Source organism: Podarcis pityusensis (assembly GCF_964106645.2).
Source record: "Podarcis pityusensis genome assembly, chromosome: 3".
Classification (NCBI taxonomy): Eukaryota; Metazoa; Chordata; class Lepidosauria; order Squamata; family Lacertidae; genus Podarcis; species Podarcis pityusensis.
The window spans coordinates 24,302,344-24,324,873 of NC_138026.1; the positions used below are offsets into that span (position 1 = coordinate 24,302,344).

The 22,530-nt window shown below is 40.0% G+C and overlaps 1 protein-coding gene across 3 annotated transcripts; it reads right to left on the minus strand.

Annotated features, from left to right (window-relative positions):
- Positions 1-1,155: 1,155 nt before the first annotated feature.
- On the minus strand, positions 1,156-19,785 carry FBXO25 (F-box protein 25). Of its 3 annotated transcripts, none has more exons than XM_080999289.1 (11): positions 19,626-19,785; positions 16,915-17,057; positions 12,352-12,452; positions 11,204-11,253; positions 10,606-10,698; positions 9,024-9,117; positions 8,370-8,554; positions 6,336-6,518; positions 5,675-5,818; positions 3,867-3,893; positions 1,156-2,291 (listed from the first exon to the last, which is right to left on the minus strand). In XM_080999289.1, the coding sequence occupies exons 2-11, from the start codon at positions 17,049-17,051 to the stop codon at positions 2,202-2,204; spliced, it is 1,104 nt and encodes a 367-aa protein (XP_080855415.1). In that variant the 5' UTR covers positions 17,052-17,057; positions 19,626-19,785; the 3' UTR covers positions 1,156-2,201. The 3 variants fall into 3 exon arrangements, with proteins under 3 accessions (XP_080855415.1, XP_080855414.1, XP_080855416.1); XM_080999288.1 differs by lacking the exon at positions 19,626-19,785 and adding an exon at positions 18,513-18,793; XM_080999290.1 differs by lacking the exons at positions 3,867-3,893; positions 19,626-19,785 and adding an exon at positions 18,513-18,790.
- Between the last annotated feature and the right edge of the window lie 2,745 nt (positions 19,786-22,530).

Genomic DNA, 22,530 nt, shown 5'->3' on the forward strand with positions numbered 1-22,530 from the left:
AGATGACAACATTTCAGAAGATAAGCCCTAACACCACCTTCCAGGCATAACTGAAGGTTGCTATTTTTACTCTCAGCAGAACCTCAACTTTGGTATGTTTTCCCTTCTGAGGGCAAACAAAGCCTGAATCCAGGTATCTTGCAGGAATAATAAAATAACTCATAAATCAGGCAAGCAGCATTTATGTTGGAGATAAGCAACAGGTTCACAGTATAAGTAGTTCCCTCTCATGTTTAGACACTGGTAGGTCACACAACAGAATGCTAGATGCCCAAAGGCCTGGGTTAATATATACTTGTTTCCACCATCTTTTCCCTCAACCATACAGTCCTGCTTCCACGTTGCTATAGCCAAGTATGACTGTAGTTGCTGGGAAACGGGAATGAGCCAGACAGAGGGGGCTAATGGGCACTCAATCCCCTTCTTTCGTCCTTTGAGAGATTGTCAGCATTCATCAAGAAAAATTGTTGTATTAGGGTTGCTATATTTTTGAGCTCTGGAGCTTTTAAAGACATTTTTGGCATGATTTAACCCCTGTTGCCAGGTTTCCAGGACATTCGCCCCACTTCTGAAAAATAATCCAGGACGCCATTTTCAGAGGCAAATTCCAGGACATGTCCTGGGAAATCAAGACGTATGTCAGCCCTAGTTGTACGCTAGTATTAGTGAGAAGAGGGGGGCACTCATAGGGTCTAACTACACAAATGCATATAGCAAGCATCCAAATATTTTAAGAAAAGATTGTTGTGAAAAAATGGGGAATCTAACTAGAGAAGCAGCCAGGGTTTTGGTATTGGAGAAATAGGTTAAATCTTCCCCTGCCTGCTGCTTCTCTGTTCTAAAACCACTTCTCTTTTGGCTATTAAAAAGCCAAAGACTTGTTTGAGCTCTTAGGGAAGCCCCTCTCCTTCCACTCCTCATATGGGGATAATGGCGACATCTCACAAGTGAATGTGACATGCAATTATCAAGATGCAGAGGATTGTTATCACATGGCCAACTCAGCCACTTTCCTGTGGATCCAATAGCCACAATAAGCCAATATGATGATATGAGCATTTTTAAGCATTCATGCTTGAAGAAAATCACATTGATCTCAATCAAATCAAATCTCAAGAAGCGCTGGGTGCCAAGACAAAGAATTCCAGACAAGAATTAATAGGCAAAAAACATGATTTATTTGCGTACAAAACTAGATTCAAAACACACTGTGGTATGCAATGTAAGGCCTGTACTCACATGTATACTACATTAAATTGGAATGATTGTTTCAAGATTTTCAGAACACGCTGCAAGTTGTTTTTAAATTTGCCCTTTCTGAACTACACTATTACATATCGAGGTGGGGTGGGGGAATAGCATCCAAGAGAGTGCTAGCCATTATTAGGCTATTTTCAGTTCCTCTGGAGTTAGCCAAGTTTCCACAGCAGTACCACGTAGCATTGCTGTACTTGTTACGAGAAACCACCATATAAAAGGATGGGACTACCATCAGAAAACTTCATCGCACTGCAGGAGCCAGCAATCAGCAGCTCACATTATTTAGGACACAATTAGGTTTGACATAATTAATAAAATATATTTTAAGAAAAATAAATATTCTGCATAATGTATTTACAAAATGGAGTTGGCTTCTTTCACAAGAGGATGCACAACAGGTACACAAAACTATGTTTTTTACTGATGTGCGGAACTCAATAGCTGACATGGTATGTACAAAGAAGCCTACAGAGAATCTCCTAACATTTATAGGATGTGCAAATTGTGCACAATTGAAATAGGATGTGACGGGGATGAAGACAAAGATCAAATAAGCAGGTTGTTTTTGGTCACCAAAAAGGAAACTGCCTACAGTTATCAACTAAAAATCACTATAACCCTAACAAAAATGTTTGTAAATCATCGATGTATTAACAGTTCCAAAATTTGACTAAAACTCCAATGATTCCTTTTGTAGACACCTTCTCCGGCTTCCACCATACATCTTCCCTTGCAAAATGAAATATTCCTTCGGTTTGCCCACTACAAACTGAACACCTTACATGATGCTCTGGTCAATGTTCTCTCCTTTTGACCCTATGACATCCCTTTATAACTACAAAGCACATTCTGGGAAATATTGCACAAAAAGCATTATACATATCCTGCATGACTGTACAAAAATATATATGAAGAAATCAGCAAGAATTAATGGATTGCACTTAAAATTTGAAGAGGTCTATGAAGTGCTGAGGAGAAACTGGCATGAAGCAGCTGTTGGGATCATTGGCTGTGCAGGGGTGTCCTGTATCCTGAAAAAATGAAGGGCACAGTTATTCTCTCTTTGCATAGGCAGGCAGACTGTTACTGGTTGTGAAGCAGTATCCAAAGCCAACAGTTTATACATAGTAGCTGCTACTATTTATAGATATCAAAATATTGCAACAGCAGTGCCGTTTTGAGAGAAAGATGCGTATCTTGTTCAAGGTCTCCTGCTTCTATCTTTAAATCACGTATGAGGCAAGGCCTGGAGCCTCTTGGGAGCTCCAGTTGTACCCAGTGACCAATCCCATAGTTGCTCATGAAGGAAGTGCATTTGTGACTGTAAGAACATAGTAAGCTGCCTCTTACAGAGTCAGACCCTTTAGGTCTGTCTAGTTTTGTATTGACTACATTGACCAGCAGATCTGCAGGGTCTTGAACCTTTGGGACATTTACATGCAAAGCACGAGCTCTTCCACTGAACTGCGGTCATCCTAAAGTGTACTTGTGCATGGTCTTCCTAAAGTGCACTTGTGCATTATACAGTACACATTTTTCTTTAGGTAGGCAGTATAAAGAATCATGCATCCTTACTTACTGACGTATCATGATGAGGAAAAGGGTGCAAGTATAGGCAATGTATTTGCTCTACAGCTTGCTTGCTGGAATGCAATACACCCTGTTCTTCATCTGAAACACACAGTGGCTTTGACAGTGTAGGGTGAGGTGCAGGAGACCTGTGGTGGCGATGGTGGTCATCAAGATTAGCCCTTTTGTGCAGCAATCTGTTTTAAGACAGATGCAGAACAAATGAAAGGGATTCCAGTAAAAGTTTGATAAGGTGTTACAATGTAATGCTTATACATCCTTTTACTACTTATGCCAAACATTTCTTCTTCATGTATTGTTTGCACATTCCCTTTCTGTTATATAGTACAGTGGTACCTCTACTTACGTTCACCTCCGGTTATGTATCCTTCAGGATACATGACACGGCAAACCTGGAAGTATTTTTCCAGGTTTTGCTGTGCGTGCATGCGCAAAAGTGCTCTATTTGCCGCACACATGTGCAGAAGTGGCACCTCTGGATACGCACACCTTGGGATCTGACCAGAGCTCCAGAACGGATCCCGTGCGCAACCGGAGGTACCACTGTAAATGCGCATGGATATAAACCTTGTAAATAAAAATGAAACCATGCAAATTTTTCCATGCCTACTTCAATGTAAGCCAGAATGAGTTCAATGGGACTTTCTTTCTCCTGGATAAGTGAAATATATAGGATTGCAGCCTAAATAAATGAAAGCATTCCTAGTCATTAGCAACCTAAAAAACACAGCCTTTAAACATAATACAACTTCTCAGGAGAATTAGCTACATTCCTGTGACAAAGTTTAAGAGAGGAGTTCATTGGAAACTTCATTTGATTACATCAGACACTGAATCTTTTTTATGTAAGGTTTAAAAAGCAGCATTTTATAGCCAAGAAAAGAATTCTAGAAATCTCAATTAAGTGAGAGAACAACATGTTCAGGGCTGTGACATTACATTAACAAGAATCTTATTTGCTTCAGCTATGTAACATGGATACAGAAGAAAGGCAGGATGAAATGCACATAAAGTACCTTGAGTAACAAAGCAAGGTGGTAGTCCTTTTGAGGAAGTCATGAAGGAAGAAACAGGTAGAGGGGCAGAGACGCAAAAGAGAGGAAGATTTTATTGGATAGAATGACAAGCAGCAGAGTTCAGTACATGATATACAACAGCTTTCTGCAGGGCATTCCTATCTAGACAATTTTACTGGTTAGAAAAGTTATCCTGCTTATAAGAAATGAAAAATGAAAAAAATAAAAGGTCAGGAATTGGCATCAATCATGTGACAGAATTTTTTTGCACTATGTCTGTGTCCTTGATCAGAAAACAAAAAGGGAACATTTACTTTGCCACTCTGACCCCAGCAAATATTTAAAGAATTCGGCCACCTTCATTATCTCAAACACCAAAGATTTTCTCATAAGATGCCCGTAGGCGGACATCATATCCTCAAAGCAGTACCTGGAAGCATGTTCTGCTAAAGCAACAGAGCTTGAGTCCAAGAAAGCAGACATGAGATCTCATTGCAAGTACCTTAGAACACTATGAGAGTTAAACATCAGCAACTGCGAATGAATTATATTGAATACTTCGCCTCTCATATCTTTACCCTTTTCAGAGTTTCTTTATTACCACATTTCCACATGAGGGTCTTCAACTACCTCTGAGCTTGTATTGTATTATTTGTGTTAAAAGTCCAGTAAGTGCCCATGCAGATAGACATAAGATTCTAGCACATGCTCTTACTGCAAACATGATTCAAGCAAGAGCTGCTATATGCCACATGTAAATACATTCTTTGGAGCAACTTCAGTTGCTGCTAGATGTGCTAGTAAGTGGGATACTGGAGTACCTTGAACATACAGCTTTTGTGAGTTTCCAATGTAATGATTAAAGGGAAACTCACACTGGAGAAATCTACATGGTCCTGAAGCTTGTACAACTAAGAGTTTGTAAAATTGCTATTTTGCTATTTGATACCTCTGAATAAGGATAGGCAAATGTCATTTTTTGTTTCTCGTTTTTCCAGTCTTACGTTCTTCATATCAGGTTGTGATTTTTCTCTTTAAAAACTTCTCTTGACAATCCACCTGCATTTTAGTGCTACTTTCTCCTAATATACATTTTTTTTTTGCAAAGAAATTTTCCCTGTTCTACTGTATTTTTTGTCTGTTATTTTCACTAATATATGTATTTCTATGCACTTTTGGTATGAATTACTTGGCTGGAGAACTGCATTGCAAAATTCAGAAAAGTATGAATTTGGAAAATAGCTACATTTTTGTTTGCGTATTGTTTCATAACATTCAAACTGAATTAAAATCTCTCCCCCCATCTCTATATCTGACAAGAAAGAATCACAACCAGGCAACTTGGAAAGGAAACTTTTTGCAAATGCCCATTTGTCTTTTTAGACCACAAATCATTAAAAAGGAAAACACAGGAGCAGGCAGCATAACAAGAGCTAAGGAATGACTAACTTTTTCAGACCTATCTATAAGTCAAGTTCCCCCACTGTAATCCCCCTCTTGGCTATTACACACAGGCTCGGGAAGTGGAAGCTTCCATTTGCAAATATTTAAGTTGCTTTCAGTGTTGTGTTTGGCAAGCCCCCGATGTGCTCTAAAAATAAATTCCCCAAATATTTAATTGTTAAACATAGTACAAAGCTGAACTTTTACATTCTGAATTTGTTTTGAAAGCTATTCATATTTCAGACCAGCAGACTATTCTAGTTTGTGAAACGGAAACTCTATATATAAGACTACTCCTCCCTCTGATTGTTTCCTCAGTTACTGAATAGTTTCCAACCTAATATTCTAGGTATTTCATTTCTTACCTTCCAGAAGAGAATACTGCAATGGCGACAGAAATGCAAGGTATCTCCATATTGTTCCTTTATAGGGTAACATTTCTGAAGTGCAAAGAACATCAGCTTCCAGTCAATATGACCTTTTTCTGACAGAATAGGGTGCCTATAGAACTGAACAGAAAGGTAACATTGGAAGGCTATTGTGCTGTTTTAACCAGCATCTGACTCAGATTTTTTAAAAAAAACTATTTAGCTATGAAAAGTAACGGAAAGTCAGATGTGAAATATTTTAAGAGACTGTGCAGATGTCGACCCCTACTTCCCATCATTTTTGACCATTGCCCATTCTGGAGGGCTGTAGGGTATAGTCCCTGTGCTAAAAAAAATTAGGTTATTATTTACAAATGGTTATACTCTACATATTTGATGTGATCAAAGCTAGTTGTAGGACTATGCATGCTTATTACAGAGCAGGTCCAAATTCAGGAAGATTTACTGAGCAGTAAACATCAGACTGTGCCATGCATTTACACTCATATGCACTCTTAATTGGAAGCAGTTCCACTGAAACCAATGGGATTGATTTCCAAATACATTTGCTTATAATGAACACATGAGAACACTCCCATGTGTTTTCTGTTGGTATACACAGCCTCTCTCAACCCTAAAATAACAAAGTTCCTCTAACCTGTTTTTCAGCGAAATGGTACAGACAAAGCTTTTTCCATAACTGCCTGTCTTCACTGAGCATATACAATGTGGGAGACACTTGGCCCAAAGTGATAATGTCCCAGCAGTCTGAGAATCTATACAAGATGTTGTTCAGCATATGTAAAGGGAGATCGCAGAGTGTAAGTCCATTGGTGACTTGCTGAAAAACAAGTTAACAACAGTTAGTTATAAGTTCAAAAGTAAACTCACTATTTCAGTTTGAGCAGCCTTAGGTGTGTTTGTTTTCTCCCCCCAAACACTCAAATCTAAACAGCTAAATTCATCTGAAGGTTGCAATCCTAATGCCACATAAAGGTAAAGTAAGGTAAATGACCCCTGGATGGTTAAGTCCAGTCAAAGGCAACTATGGTGTCCAGCGCTCATCTCGCTTTCAGGCCAAGGGAGCAGGCGCTTGCCCACAGCTTTCCGGGTCATGCGGCCAGCATGACTAAACCACTTCTGGTGCAATGGGACACCGTGACGAGTGCCAGAGTGCACGGAAACGTCATTTGTCTTCCAGTCTCAGGAATACCTATTTATCTACTTGCACTGGTATGCTTTCAAACTGCTAGGCTGGCAGAAGCTGGGACAGAGCAACGGGTGCTCACCGTGTCATGCGGATTCAAACTGCTGACCTTCTGATCAGCAAGCCCAAGAGGCTCTGCACCACCCAAGACCCCTAATGCCACATACCTGGAAACAAGCCCCATCAAACTCAATGGGACTTGCTTCTCAGTAGATATGGCTAGGATTGCACTGTAATTCATCATAAAACTTGTTGAGTATACGCTTTATTGTGAAAAGAAAAAGGCAACAGTTGTTAAAGTGGTCCCCAATTTTGGACCCATTTGCCTGGATCCAAAGTGGTGTGGCTTGTCCTGCAACATCTGCTGCATCCAGATGTTGTGGAGGATGCTGGCCTGTCCCTGTCTGCCAGTCTGTATGCAGAACGGGGAAGGGGCACCATCTTGCGCTTTGCTTCAGGTAGTTAAGTGTCTTTGGGGCTGGTCCTAAATGCCAACTATTAATGCATTTTTAATGGTTCTGACTAAACCTATAAAATATACCGTTAGAGGACCAAATAAATATTTTCATACAGCCACAGTACATTTTTGAAGGCTTAAATATCAGCAGCATAGCTGTCAACTTACAGATTTGAAAATAAGGGACCAGCAACCTTGAAAATAAGGGACCAGCAGCCAAAATAAGGGACCTGCAGCCTCACCTGTTCCAGGCACTCCAGTCTTCCTGTCCTCCTGCAGTCTGGTCAAACTCATACTGGTAGCTCCGAGAACACTGTCCAACCAACTTTGTAACCAGAGGTTCAACTGAATAGAATCCGAATCACATGCACCACAAGGCCTATGCAGCCTCAACTTAAGATGGCTCCCCGGCCTGGCTTTGCACTGCAAAGTTTGCAGCAGCACGTGCAACAAAATGGCGTCCAGCACTCAAAAACCCCCTCAGCTGGCATTAACTAGCCACACACAAGGCATGCAAGCTCCACCCCCCAGTCGTTCTTAGACTTCTTATTGGGTGAGCAACACAGCCAAGCAACACAGTTGGAGCCTCCCTGGCCAGCAGGGAGGGAGGGAGAGGAGCTGCTTCCTTTGAAATTTAAGGGACATAATTTAAGGGACATTTAAGGGACATCCATCAATAAGGGACAGCAGTGGGACATGGCCCTGGAATAAGGGGCTGTCCCTTCAAATAAGGGACACTTGACAGCTATGATCAGCAGATACCCAGTACTTTTTGGGAAGCAACTTGGTACAGGATGATGTCTTGAAATCAAGCACTGAAAACAAAACATTGCCTATTTCACCATCACAGTTTAATTATGATTATTTTTTTTAAAAAAAACCTGCTTTATGCCTGTTTATAATTCCGTATCAGAGAGGAGGGGGAGGACAGAGAGAGGCAGACAGATGACACCCTGGTGACACCCACAGATAAAAGGATTTCACAGCTCAAACGTCACATTTAACAGAGCCATAAAAGCTGGGTATACCTTGGGTATTTGAAGATTATTGAGCTGCTGCTGCCACAGAAGGATGGTTTCCAACCGGCAAATCCAAATATTGATGTTTCCTACTAGCACCGATTTCCCCACGCCCCGTATTAATATGCACAGCGCAGAACTCAGCTCCTGAAGAAGGTCTTTGATTAGACGTGGGTTGTATTGGTCCTCCAGAACTTCAAGTGGGAATTTAGAAACACACGTGAGAATTCTTGCTTTCCTACTACACTTTACATTTATTTTAAAGAGCTGAAAAGCTGATCCATTGTCATTTTATAATCTTAAAGGTAACAGCCAAGAATTGCTGCCCCAGCAAATAAATGCATATGGCAGGACCAAGGATCTGGGGTTTCCGGCATGATGGCCTTGTTCACACAACATGGCAAGCTGAACTATAGCTTCGTTGGACCAACTAGATGTGGGAGCTCTTGGAGAGGAGTATGCAAATGTGGTGATCCACCGCTGTCTTTTTTATTCCCACACTGCACTAAGCCAGTGCATTCCTCCTCCAACAACCCCACTCACTGACCTGCATGCAGTTTCTTGTTATCCATGGCTACTAGGCAAGTGCTTTCTTAAAACCTAAACAGCAATTGATCAAAATGCAAAAGTGTCATTTGCAGCTATGGAAATTTGTGTCCTTACCTTTGCGAACAATTTTGTCCAAGATATTGAAATAGTTCTTTTGAGCTGCACCGCTCAATGAAGTTAACTGGGATTTTGCTATTAATTGCAAAAGCTACAAGATAATAATTGTGTATTAGAAGATGTGTAACAAATAAGCCACAATTAGTTATGTTCTTTAGATTCCTCAACATACAGCATAGGTGGGGGAGGAAGGGGTAGAGTCCCTTCCCTTACTCCATTTCTCCCATGTCATGTTTTAGTTTGTTAGCTCCTTGGGGCAGGGAAATAGAATTCAGGTGGGCAGGCAGATGAGCTGCCCTCATGATATTTGTGTCACTGTGGCTTACCTGCATGGGGCAGGGTGGCAGCAAGATCAGTGCTGTGCAGATGTGACAGCATGTTTACTCATAAGTGAAGTATCACTGTGTTCAATGGGGCTTTTTATTACTCTTTCTAGGCTTCTCATAGTATATGCTTAAGATAAACACACATAAACACACTTTCTCAGGCAACGTTCACATTTAAGCATGAAGTTCAGAGTTGTCGTGCCAATGTCTTCTTAGCCCTAACTGTGATTACTGCCGCCGCCAATATAATAGTTGGCTTGTGGTCAAGCTCTAGAAGGGAGATGGTTGAGTGGAGGAATGTACAACCTCTCTATTTGGCTTAGCTATGGTTGAGCAAATTATTATTATTAAATTTGTATATCACCCTTCATTCCAGGATCACAGGGTGGTTCACAACATAGTATAGTTGATCCTTAGCAGCAGTATGTCTGCATTAGCCTACAAATGTGAGCTACATTCAAAACAAAGCTGCTCCCAGGAGTCACCTTTGACAGAGAAATCTGACCACCACCATCCCCGTGTCTTTGGGAACATGAATAGACACTAAACAAAAAAATAAGATCACATTTGGTCACTTGAAGGCCCATTTTGTTTGTTGGCAGAAAGTGGCAGATAAATTATAGTAAAACAGCATGAACTAAAATGCAGACTCCTAACCAAAGCTGTTTAATACATCAGTTTACAGAATGGAAATGAGTAAAATAAAGTCCAGTATCCAAAGAGATGCTTTAGGCAGGCTCAAAGGTTTGTGTACAACCGATTCTGACAAATTTTCATTTTCTAGATGCAGCTTGCCAGGTGACACATGGGGGATGTCACTGAACAAACAAGTCTAAAGCCCTTGTAGGGAACACAGGTACAGCCAAGCAGTCCTTTGGTACTGGTCTATAATAGTTCAGAACCACAAAGAGCATCATGGTAAGACTCTCAGAGATATCACACAAAGGACCCCCGGAGAACTCTTTTCTGATTGCTTGAGACATTGTCGCTTTACAATAAATGTCAATGTCAATTTTTAATCTGAGAAATGGAGGCAATTCCTTGGCTCTAGTTTAAGATGAACTCTCTTAACATTAGCAACCTTTTGAATATACAGAGAATATATATATATATAGAGAGAGAGAGAGAGAGAGAGAGAATATATATATATATATATATATATATATATATATATATATATATTTATATATATATATATAAATTACAGTAAGTTAAATTCAATCACAGAACTACATAGTACAAGAGTATCTTACTTTTACCACATAATTGAACCTTCTGATGTCCTGAATTGCACTTGAAAAATCTAAGCGATTAAAAGCTTCTCCCAGCGTGCAATAGCCATGTCTCTTGAAAAGAAAAGTGGGGGAGGGGGAGAAACATGTTAGAGTCACAAAAGAAGCCTTCCCGGAGAGGATAAATGTGCAAGCCTGGAATGTACCACCCACACAAATCACAGTCCCACAGTCACCTAGCTACCCATTTCCCCAATACTCATGACATATGGGTTGGAAAGCAGAAGGAAAGAAATAAGTTGCTGCTTTGGGAGCCGTTGTTCATGCTGCCTCCTACATTCACCAGTGGCCATTCTCTCCATCTGTCTACATATGGAAAGTATTATGCAGTAGTATTGTGCTTTAGTATGTTCAAGCTAGCATATAGAAGGTATGAGGAAACACTGAAGCTTTGAAATCTGAATTACTCTTCCCTATGCAACTGCTTTGTCATGCTGACTCTCCCCCCAACCAACTAGCTAAATAAATAAGAGTGCAGCTAGCTAATAAATACATTAGCGTGTGTGGATTAATTAAATGGATAATTACCAAAAGCACATAAATCATGCCCACCACTTACTTCTTTAGTGCTTTCTTTATGAACATATATCCACTTTTCACGATAGAAGCCTGGAAGCAAGATAAGGAACACCTTTTTTAATATTCTGCTGCAGATGTATTGATTTACGAGTAAAGAAGACAAAGATTCCCCATCAAAAACTAGTAGGCAATCATATGCAAATTCTTTTGCAAAAAGATTCTAACAATCTTTAATAATATGAGAGGGAAAGGTTTTCCACCAATTTTTAAAAAACCAAAACTGACTGTCCTGACCACCTGTGGCACTATGCATATGAAAGCAGATTTCTCTGTGTGTATCCCTGCCTAAAGCCATGGTTTAGAGTTACAAAGACAAGTCAGTGATCTTTCTACCTCCTCTTCCAGTGCAGCTACAGAGGAGTTTGGAAGCTTCCACTTCTGACTACCTGCAGTTTGTCATGTAATAGACTTCACCCTAGTTAGCAGAAACAAGTCCATTTCAAAACAAATTTTTGATGCTAGTTCGTTTTCTCTAAGTGTAGTTAAGATTAGCCACAATTTAGGGCTCAGACACAACACTGAACTATAGTTAATCAAGAATGGAAGTAAAAACATCCAATCTCAGCAATTTTGTGGGATAAGCATGGCCAACACCGCATTAATTAACAATCCCATCAGACACAGTTATGCGAATGATTGCTTGGAAGAATCATGAAAGCCATTGTGATGCAAAGAATCATGCATGAAATAAACCAAAATCTATCTGATTTAAGGGAAGCACATTTTCAAGTAAATTTCTGTAAGTCCTGGGTACATTTTAGAAATATTTGAAATGAGATCTTGATTTTACCTCCCACCAGCAGGCTACATACACCCACAATCAAAATTGCACAGATGCTAGTTTACTAAAGTTCACTATTGGTAAAAGTAAGCCTCCCTATTATTATGTTAAGAACAAAACCCTTAACCAAGATTATTTTTTCATTACCTTCCCTTACCCTTTTTTCATGGAGTGCAAATGATTAGCATGTTACACATGTCATTTGTTTCCACTGAAGTAATTCTTAGCTACTCTAGCATTCTCAAATACATAAGTATTTGCATTATGTATAGGTTCTGCTGAAATACGCTGGAAAGCAAGCTTACACTGTCAACTATTATCAGAACTAAAAAATAGTTTAGTCTTACACTGAGATTTTGCATTGTTCCTAAAATGATCCTTTTTCCTTTTCTTGCTTGCAAATTCACAATCATCAGGGCAGTATATTTCTTCATCATTATCTAAGATGCTGAAAGGGGGAAAAAATCCATTTCAAGAACCAATCCCTCAGATACAATTGAATAAACCACAGTATGTGAAGGTAGGAATGAGTCATTTGCATTTCAGAGTTTCATGTTGTTTGATGGCTGTTGGTTTTACCAGTGCAACAACTCAATCCTATGCATGTATACTTGAAGGTAAATCCCACCATGTTGAGTTGTGCTTACTCTCAAGTAAGTGTTTGTGATTTCAGCCTAAGGGTTTATGTACACTTATCTGAGCATAAGCCCCACTGAACATAATAGGCCCTTATTTTCAAACAAACATGTAAAATCACACCGTTGCTTCAAACACCTAGACTAGCAGTCTGTTTTCACCGTGGACAAAATGACGTCTATGGGAAGCCTGCAAACAAGACATGAGCAAAATACCCTTGCCTCATTTCTGTTCCCAAAGAACTGGTGCAGAGAATCATGCTGCCTCTGAAGGTACCATTCAGAGCCTTATTCTCCACTGAAATCTGCCATCGTGAATAATTACATGTCATCTGAAAACTGGACCACCTCACACCAACTCCAGAAAAATAAAAATGAACACGTTAGGCAGTATAATATTAGTAGAGATTAAAATAGAGGAGGAAAGATGGGTAATCGTAGGAAAAATGCCCCAAATGAACAAGAATTGTCTTTCTACAAAAAAATAAATAAATTAGAAGAGTGTCTTTGAAGGCCCACACCATGTTTAGTCTATTGGAACTATTTTGATATCTTGAATGGAAAGTACAGTCACGTTCTGTTAGGTGTTTAAATCTCCATAGATCTATTAACTCCATATGCGTTCCCTTCATTGGACCTTATCAAATAACCCCTCTTCTAACAAATTGGATGATTAAAAAGAGGTGGATCACATGGAGTAGTACAAAAGCAAAAGGAACCAAGAAAAGTATGGAAGGACAGTCATATGGTATATGTACATATGCTGTATTTGGTATGGTTGTAAGTGGGACAGGGAGAGGGGAGGGAGGGGGGTTAAATATGCTCTCTGTTCCTGTTTCGAAAATGCAAATAATATTTTTTAAAAAATGAACAAGTTAGAAAGCACCCATCTCAATACAGATCCTGGAGAACCCTACCTACTTACATGCCACAATTGTGAAATCTGCCTGTAGGTTCCTACTCTGCTTCCTGTTCTTTAACCCAGTAGTCTTCAACTTTTTCAGACTCAGGGCCCACTTTTAATCCAAACATGCATTGTGAGACCCTTTTACCTTATATTTGCATGGTGGTAGTGCTCCTGTTGCGACCCACCTTGGATCAGGCCACGAAGACCAGTGCTTTAACCAATTACTATTCCAAATGAGGACCCACCCTCTTATCCCATAATAGGATACTATCATGGAGTCTTGGGTGAGGGACTTGGTTTAAAAACATTGAAAGTCTAAGTACAGAAGGTCTCCTAGATCACCCCTGTCCACATGCTTGTTGACTCACAAAGAAACAAATGCATGTGTTTATTTACAAACTGCTTTTATGTAGCCTTGTGAATCAATTACCAAGGAAGGAATTTCACACAGAAAACACAGAAAATATCTGTGGTAAATAATGCTAAAATAATTCATATTTTTCTGTTGTGAATTGTTTTGAATTATTTTAATAGTGTTGTTATATTATTATAAATCCTCTAGATATTCTTATAAATTCTACAGCTACTCAGACTGATCCAGTCCCAGTGATCACTACTTTAAAAATCACCCACCACCCAAAAAACCCTCATATGCAATATGTTAGTTTTTTGCAAGCTATGAAAGGGTTCCCTCCAGATGATCAGTATTTTGCAGGAGGGGTTCAAGGACATACTCACACATGGTAAGCCTCTTCAGCACTCAAAATCAGGGGTTAGCATTACACTACCTGTAATATGTCAAGTCCTCTGAAAGAGATGACAACCCAGTCATAATGCCCTAGAGGATCAGTTTATTGACAATCTTTTTGCAAATTTAAAAAGAACCTAGGATATAGAAAATAAAATTGCTAAAAATGAGTTTGATGTGGAAAGCTATTTAAAAGGTTTACAACAACTTGTAAATTAAAGCTTTTTATTTTCACACAGAAAACTGAAAGATGCACTAGTTATATCAACAAAAGACAAAGCACTCAGTTTTCCAAAACACTGATAACCTGAGATTGTTTCCTTTGCAAAGAAGTTAGCCTCACACAGATAAGCAAAACTGCTGAAGCTTTACAGCACAAAGTGTACAAAAGGAAAGTAAAATTACTTTTATCTTCCCATCTTTATTCTGACAGGAAAATTGTATACATGCATTTTCCCCCACTCACCAGTGTTCACTTTTATTAAAACAGCTGAGTTTGTCAAATGAAGGTATTTATCACTGTCAATTCAGAGTTTTAAAAAGCACCCACAGTATAGCCTGAATGTTGTAAATCGCCAAGACAAGAAAAATAAAGATTTTTTTTGAGGGGGGAGGGGAGAGAAGGAGGAAAATCACAAACTAATCTGGAGGATTAAACAGCAAATATGAAAACGGTATTGCACATCAAGAATTTAACAAAGCATCTTACCAACTTTCCAAATGAATCAGCGAGATCTAGAATAATATTGAATGACTTTTGAAGTCTCTTCTAGTTGGGCATGGGTCTTTCTTTACAGTGGACTAGCCACTATTTGATGAGCTGTTAGAGAACAGAGCTCAATTTAAAGGAGACCTCTATTTGAAAGACTGAAGGGAGATTATGGCCCTTGAAGTTGGCTACCAATAGCCAGCGGTAGGACAGCAGACCGAGAAGGCACATAGGCCACCTGATTCCCACAGACTTTCCAGTGATGGCGAGATGCATCTCCACTTAAATTATGGAAAATATTTCTAAATTTGTATATTCTGTGCATTTTTTTCCAGCTAGAAGTGGCCACCCTTGTCCAATAGAAACCTGAATTAAGCAACAGCCTACAATCCACATTTGAACAAGTTTAACATAGCCTTGCACTGACAAAAACTTGTATCAAAGTCAAATTTCCCTGATTTTCTAAGACAACTGAGGCAGAGCGATTCAATTCCACCCTGCTTGCCTTACACAAGTCATGTTGCCACAGCTGGAAGCTGTGAGCAGCATGCCTGTTCAAAAGTTGTTTCACTGCAAGTCACCCAGGCAAGAAACTGTTTCAGTGTAGGAGAACAATCCCTTCTATAGGTCTAGGTCTGAGCAACACCTGGCACACTGCTGACACCAAACAGATATAAGGGCTTATCTTTTGCCAGTTTGGGGAAATAACAACACAAACTAAGGGGCAAGACAAAATACCAACCCGTGATTAGAACTACAATTTTATTATGAATACCACTTTACCATTAGAATTGTCTGTGACTGTTAACTATGTGGTTTATGTGAACGCATGATGTGCTTATTTAGATCATTGAATGTCTGCATGCCACACAATATAAAAGCCATCCTAATATACACACTTCCTGATTTTTCCCCCTGAAAGAAGGCTTGATTGGCCTGTTTGTTGCCACCAGCAAAACAGGTGCTTAGGTTTTCAAACATATGCATCCTTCATGCCCTTGTAGTGAAGATCACACAGCAAGTCCCTCCAAGCCTGTAATTTCAAGCTTTTCACAACAATGACCTAGTTTTACCAAAACGGATCTAATAGCCCACCTTATATTTAAAACAGGCAAGTCTCCATGACAACACTGCATCAAATAAATAGGTTGTTACATTTCTTCTGAAAGCCATATTATTTTAAATAACTAAAAAGCAGCTTTTAGTTACCCTGCTCTTAAATAAAAGGTGGTGTTCCTTCTCCACAGAATAATCAGTGCATGAACCACCACACACTATCCCTACTGCATAGCGAAAAGAACAGGATATTATTTTGCAATATTCACAGCACTGTTATTTGTGTCATCCCACAAAATCCCACATAACCCAATGCAAAATCCAGTAGCAAATTATTTTAAGTCAGTAACAGTAAGACACCTAAGACTCTTTGTAGCTAGATGAAAAGTTCACTACATGAATTTGAGGAAAAGGTTCCTGCCATGATTAAGATCAGCAAATACATGACCACTTAAGTGGGCACAATAAATTGTCTCTACACTCTTCTCTTACCTCCCATTCCTTGAACAAAAGTTTTCAATGCTATTTGTTTTGTATCCTGGTGGCAGTAATGGTCATGTGTTGTTGTTGTTTTTAAATCTAAGTGCCAGCTATGCAACACTTTACATAAAGAGGGGATCAGAAACTGCCCCTATATGACTCCTGTTCCTGACTGTACCTGTAGCTTGAGCATCAAATCACTACATGAATTTGAGGGAAAGGTTCCTGCCATGATTAAGATCAGCAAATAAACAGACGGTTTCCTCTGTGTGTTAAATACAGCCCTGAGATACATGCCCACCTAGAGAAAAATAGGCATTGATTTATAGCAGTATTAAGCTAATGAGAAGGGGCCCCTTCTTTTTCTTCTCTTACACATTATGACTGATGTTGTTAAGCTGATTGTTTTCATCCTCAAGTTCTGAGCTGCAGGGCTCACATCGCTTCCAACCATCTTCTGTCTTCATCCATCTCCACCCTGGAGATCGCCAATCCTGGCCCAGAAAAGGCATGGTTTCCTTAAAGGCAACAAATGATCAATGCAACTTTTAACAATGTTGTTGTTATGTCAGCAGGATGATATTTATAAATTAACATCAAGAGAAACATTGTGGCAAAAGATGGCAACAAAATAAAAGACATAGCCATGAAGATGAGAATATAAATGGCTATTAACCAATTTGGTCAGAGCATGCCTCCTTGTGTGCAGTATTACGCTAAACATTTCCTTGCAAGAAGATGGGAGGCAACATGAAAGGAACAAAGGCCATGCCATTAGTATCCTGAACTAGTGCACACTTTTACCAGCAGTGATCTAAATGGCACAATATGCTGAACACACAATATTGTTATGTCAAAGTAGTTTGTTTCACTTAACATTTTATTTATAGTCACCTTGTAATAAGGTTTTGCTAAATAAAACAGAATATAAATGTCATTAAATAAAATAAAACAAACAAATAATAGGCTGTTTCAGGAATGGCTGCATATGGGTAAAGTGGATTCATCAATCCTAAAAATGCCATCTACTATATGTTGTAACCCCCCATGTCCATCACTCTGACATTCCTCTTCCACCACCACACTTTTCTTTGAACATAAAAACTCTTGCATATAGTCATAATAACTAGTAGCCATGGAAAGTCTTATCCCCCATGAAATCTCCTAAATAGCTTTTATAGCCATCTAAGTCAGTGGATTAATGATCAGAATATTCTGTAATACTTACCAACAAAATAGGTGTTGCAAAATATTTATTCTGACTAACCCCATACACATATATAACGTCTTTCTTCCATCATGCTAAGTAATTTAGTGATATTAATACATAGATTCAATGGCACTGAACAGCAGAATATTCAGGCCGGTGCTATTTTACACAACACACATTTCATAAGATATAGAAATTAAATTCAACAATGTTTTAGTTACACAAGCAACCACCTTGCCCTTAGTTTTGCTAACCACAACTGTGTTTTCCACACTTCTATAACCTCAGTGGATGCCAAAATAGACTCACACAACTTCATTCCATCTCATATTCTTTATAGCTACTCCCTTCTCCTGGCAACAAGCAAAGATGCAAACACAATTCTGACAGTCCACACTCCTGTCACCTGCTATCCAACTCTGGCCACAACTCTTGACCAAGAACAGCAGTCTCTGTGGCCCAATTCCAGGCATGTGTCTTTGACACAGTCAATAAAAAATAATATATACATATAGAACTAACAGAGTTTGCTGATATTTGGCAAAAGCGTTATTTCTATGCCTTTAACACGTACTTATTTAAGATACAATGGGTTGTTTTTGTTTGTCTTCTAAAACTGAAGTAAATGAAAATGGCACTTTGGTTAAAGAAGGGACCTTAACACAGAACTCCATTAGAATCTCCTACATTTAGTTATCAACATTTGTGACTAGTAGGCCCTGGACTCCCAACACTGGGACCTACTTTATCCCCTCTTACTCACCTTCATGAAAGAAGGGTGATCAACATCACTTGTTCCCAAACACCTGCTCCAGGCTTTTAATGTACATATTTATTTTACCAGGCCTTTTATGAACCATAAGACTGGATATCATTATTCCTATGAATGCTCTGAATCTGTTTCACTTGATTTTATATTGTTCTTAGGTTATATTTCTGTTTTAATTGATATTTTTATACTGAGCACAATGCGCATCGCTTGGAGGATTTTAAAAACATAAATCTCTTTAGAAATGTTCTTAAATAAAGTTTCAATGACCTCTACTCCTGGCTACACGCCCCCCCCCCCCCACACATTATATACATACAGTGGTACATCGGGTTAAGTACTTAATTCGTTCCGGAGGTCCGTGCTTAACCTGAAACTGCTCTTAACCTGAAGCACTTTAGCTAATGGGGCTCCTGCTGCCACTGCGCCACTGGAGCACAATTTCTGTTCTCATCCTGAAGCAAAGTTCTTAACCCGAGGTAGTATTTCTGGGTTAGTGGAGTCTGTAACCTGAAGCGTATGTAACCCGAGGTACCACTGTATATATATATATAGATTCACACACACACACACACATACACACATTATATATATACACACATACATATATATAATATTTAAAATATTCTGTGTATAATATATACATATACACAAGAGTAGAAAACCACACCTAAGGACAGAACTGTAGGGGGGGGACCAACACCCCCCCTCACTGCAATGAGACATGTACCCTTCCCAATAACTTTTGAGGGGGCACCACATTCATTTTGGGGGAGGGGGTTATACTACAGGCCAGGGGCTTTGGGGGCCATTTAGAGGCAGATTCTTTTTTAAGAGACTAGAAGATTTGTGTAAAACCTGGGGGGGGGGGGGAGAGAGGAACAAACTGAAGCCCCCCACCCATTGGAAGGACTCTTGGCCAAAATAATGAAGACGCTAAAAGCAACACACACCCCCTCTTGGCAGGCCCTGCCAGACACAGCCTCCCCCCCCCCGCCTGCTCCTTTCTCCCCTGAGGGGACCGTTGGCCTTCCAACGGCCGCCTCCCCTCCCCCTCCAACGGCTCCCACACAACCTCCCCCCACCTCGCCTTCCCGGCCTCCTCACCACAAACGCTCCCAGCCAAGGCTGATACTGTCTCTATTGACCGAGACGTCGACGACAACAAGGAACTTCGGTTTCTCCGCCCCCCCCCCTTCTTCGCTTTTACCCCATTGGCCCTCCTGAGCGGCGCTTGTTGCCACCCGGCATCCCGGCCGCCGGTTGGCTGCTCGGGGCGTTGTGACGTCCCAGGTTCCACCTCCCACACACGTCACGTGACGAGGAGGGACCGGAGCACGTGTCAATGTTTTGGTCAGGAGGAGGAGGCTGGGAGAAGGAGCCGGATTGGGGGCGGGGCCACGCTCCTCCCACCGCCCCCTGGGCGGGGCTAGGAGAACTCTGAGAAGCGAGAGAGCGCGAGTCGTTCTGAACCGGCTCGGAGCGGCGTCGCTGCTTTGCATCGGATTGCAATTCATACAACCCGCTTTAGGAACAACGTTCCATGGAAGTAGCGCGTAGTAGGATGGAGCTCCGCAGAACATTTGCAGCAGCAAGTTCCGGAGGGTTGTGTGTGTGCTAAATTTCGCAACCTTACGGGTTTTTCTCTGTAACCTTTCAATTTGCATCGTCTTCTTCTTCTTGTTATTATTATTATTGTATATTTACTTATATTCCCACTTTCCCCCGGATAGGGATTGAAGGCGGCTTGCGGATAAAACATAGAGATAGAGAGAAAGCAATCATTAAAAAGCAATTAAACATTAATAGAATATGTGTGTGTGTGTGTGTACACACACACACACACACACACATATATATATATATACACACACACACACACACACACACACACCCACCAGTTTTAATGAACATATCAGAGTGCTCTGTAAATGATAGTTAAAGTCTTTATATATCAACCTTTTGTGCTCTTCCACACCCGCCCAGTGTTCCTGGCCCTTATTTTGGATTCTATTAGCTTCTTTTAAATTCTTACAGACTTTTATATTCACCTTGTGTTTTAATAACTTTTAGCTTTCTAAAGAACTTTTTAGATTTTAAATTCTGGTCTATGACCGTAATAAAGATTTGTATTGTGGGGGTGGGGGGAAGAACCAAGTTTTAGTTAAGTATTTTTTTTACTATTTTTATACTTGATAGGGGGTGCAGCGCTCTCTCTCTCTCTCTCTGTGTGTATCTATGTGAGAGCTTTTGTTTGTAAGTCACTTTGGGTTGCCCTGGCCAAGACAAGGCAACTCACAAATTTAATAAATAAAAAAAATAAATCTATTAAAAACACACAGTCACAACAAAAACAGTGCCAGCCCCTCTCATTAAAAACTACATAGCAGGCAGGGATTCAGGAGCTATAGCCTTTCTCATATTGAGGTGTGACAATAGGAAAATGAGCCTCGTTGGCAGTCATGCTGCAATTAAGAGTACAGGGCCTCTAGGGAGGTAAAAACATTGGCAACGCTGATATCCTGGCAGAGCGTAGTCAGATCCAGTTTGTATTTGGTCAGCAGTTTATTAGGATAGAGCCCTAATTTTGCAGCATCATGTATCACCATGCCTGCCCACCTGTGGAAACACAAAAAGCAATGTGAGAAGAGGGCACTACCTTGATTCCGATAAACACATATTACACATATGCTTGGATTGAAATTCAAGGGAACTTTCAAGCTGTCCCTTGGTTAAGGCTGCAGTTCTTAATCCCTAACCATTGGTAGTGCTGGCTGGGGTTGATGGTACTTGGAGTCCAACAACTTCTGAAGGGACTCAGGTTCCTCATCCTTACCATATACACTTACATGGGAGTAAGCCCCATTGAATTCAAGAGGACTTCTGTGTACATATGGTTAGGATTATGCTGTTAGGCAATAATTTAACTCACAATTCTAAACTCATTTTACTTGGAAGTATATGATTCCCTTGGAAGATTCAGGGAAGCTTACTTCCAAATAGGTGTGATATCAGGATTTGTTTCCTGTTAATCCCCATGCATTCCATTCTGCCCCAAAGAACCTTTGCTTTGGCAGAGAAATTTGCCCAGAGGACAACATGATTTATGAATGAACTTGAATGTCTTCTTTCTGTCGTGTATTTAAATCTCCGACTTTATAAAATGTATTCACTGACACTAGGCATTAATTATCACTGTTAACCTCTCCCATCAGATTAATTCTTTGGCTTTAGAAGGATGCTCCAATTACATATTGATCGAAAGATTCATCATGTCAGTGTACGTCCAGTTTAAACAATAGACAAGGCCAAGGATATTAAGCAAGTCAGCCAGATAGGTAACCCCTTTATTTACTGCGGCAGCAGGACAGCACCCCTAGAGTAAGGCTGAAGAAAACTGTCTCCAGAAAAGGGTTCTTACAGCTTTTATACATTTCCATAAATGGCAAAATAAATCAGAGCAAGGCACACGCGCACATCAGTTCCCTTTGCGTTTGTTATATGACATCTCTTTCCTGATGTTTGAGTTTCTCAACCTTTGCCATATGTCATCCTCAAGGGCTTCAGCTGGTACGTGGCACAAGGTACTTGACTGTGTACACAACAAGCAATAAACCTTTAGTCAGAGACATTAAACAGAAAGTTAAAAATTAAACAGACAATCGCACAGGAAATTTTCTATTCTTCTCTTCACAATCACATCTTTTTGATTTGCACCTTGGAAAGATGTCATATGAATGAGCAGAAATGGGACAGAATAGCTAATGCCAAATTAGAAACCAATGGCTGCTTTCTTGAATTAATTTGAATTAATTCAAACACCAATGAAATATGCATCAGACCTCTTTAGTGTTTGGTATGTATTGTATGTATCTAATGCAGCTTTGCACCTCCACTAGCAACTTGACCAGCAGGACACTCGACCCTACTTACAGCAGCCCTGCCCCCATGCCTCCCAAAAAACTGCTCTTGTGGGTTTGAGGATCTCGTGGAATAGTCAGGGATATGACAC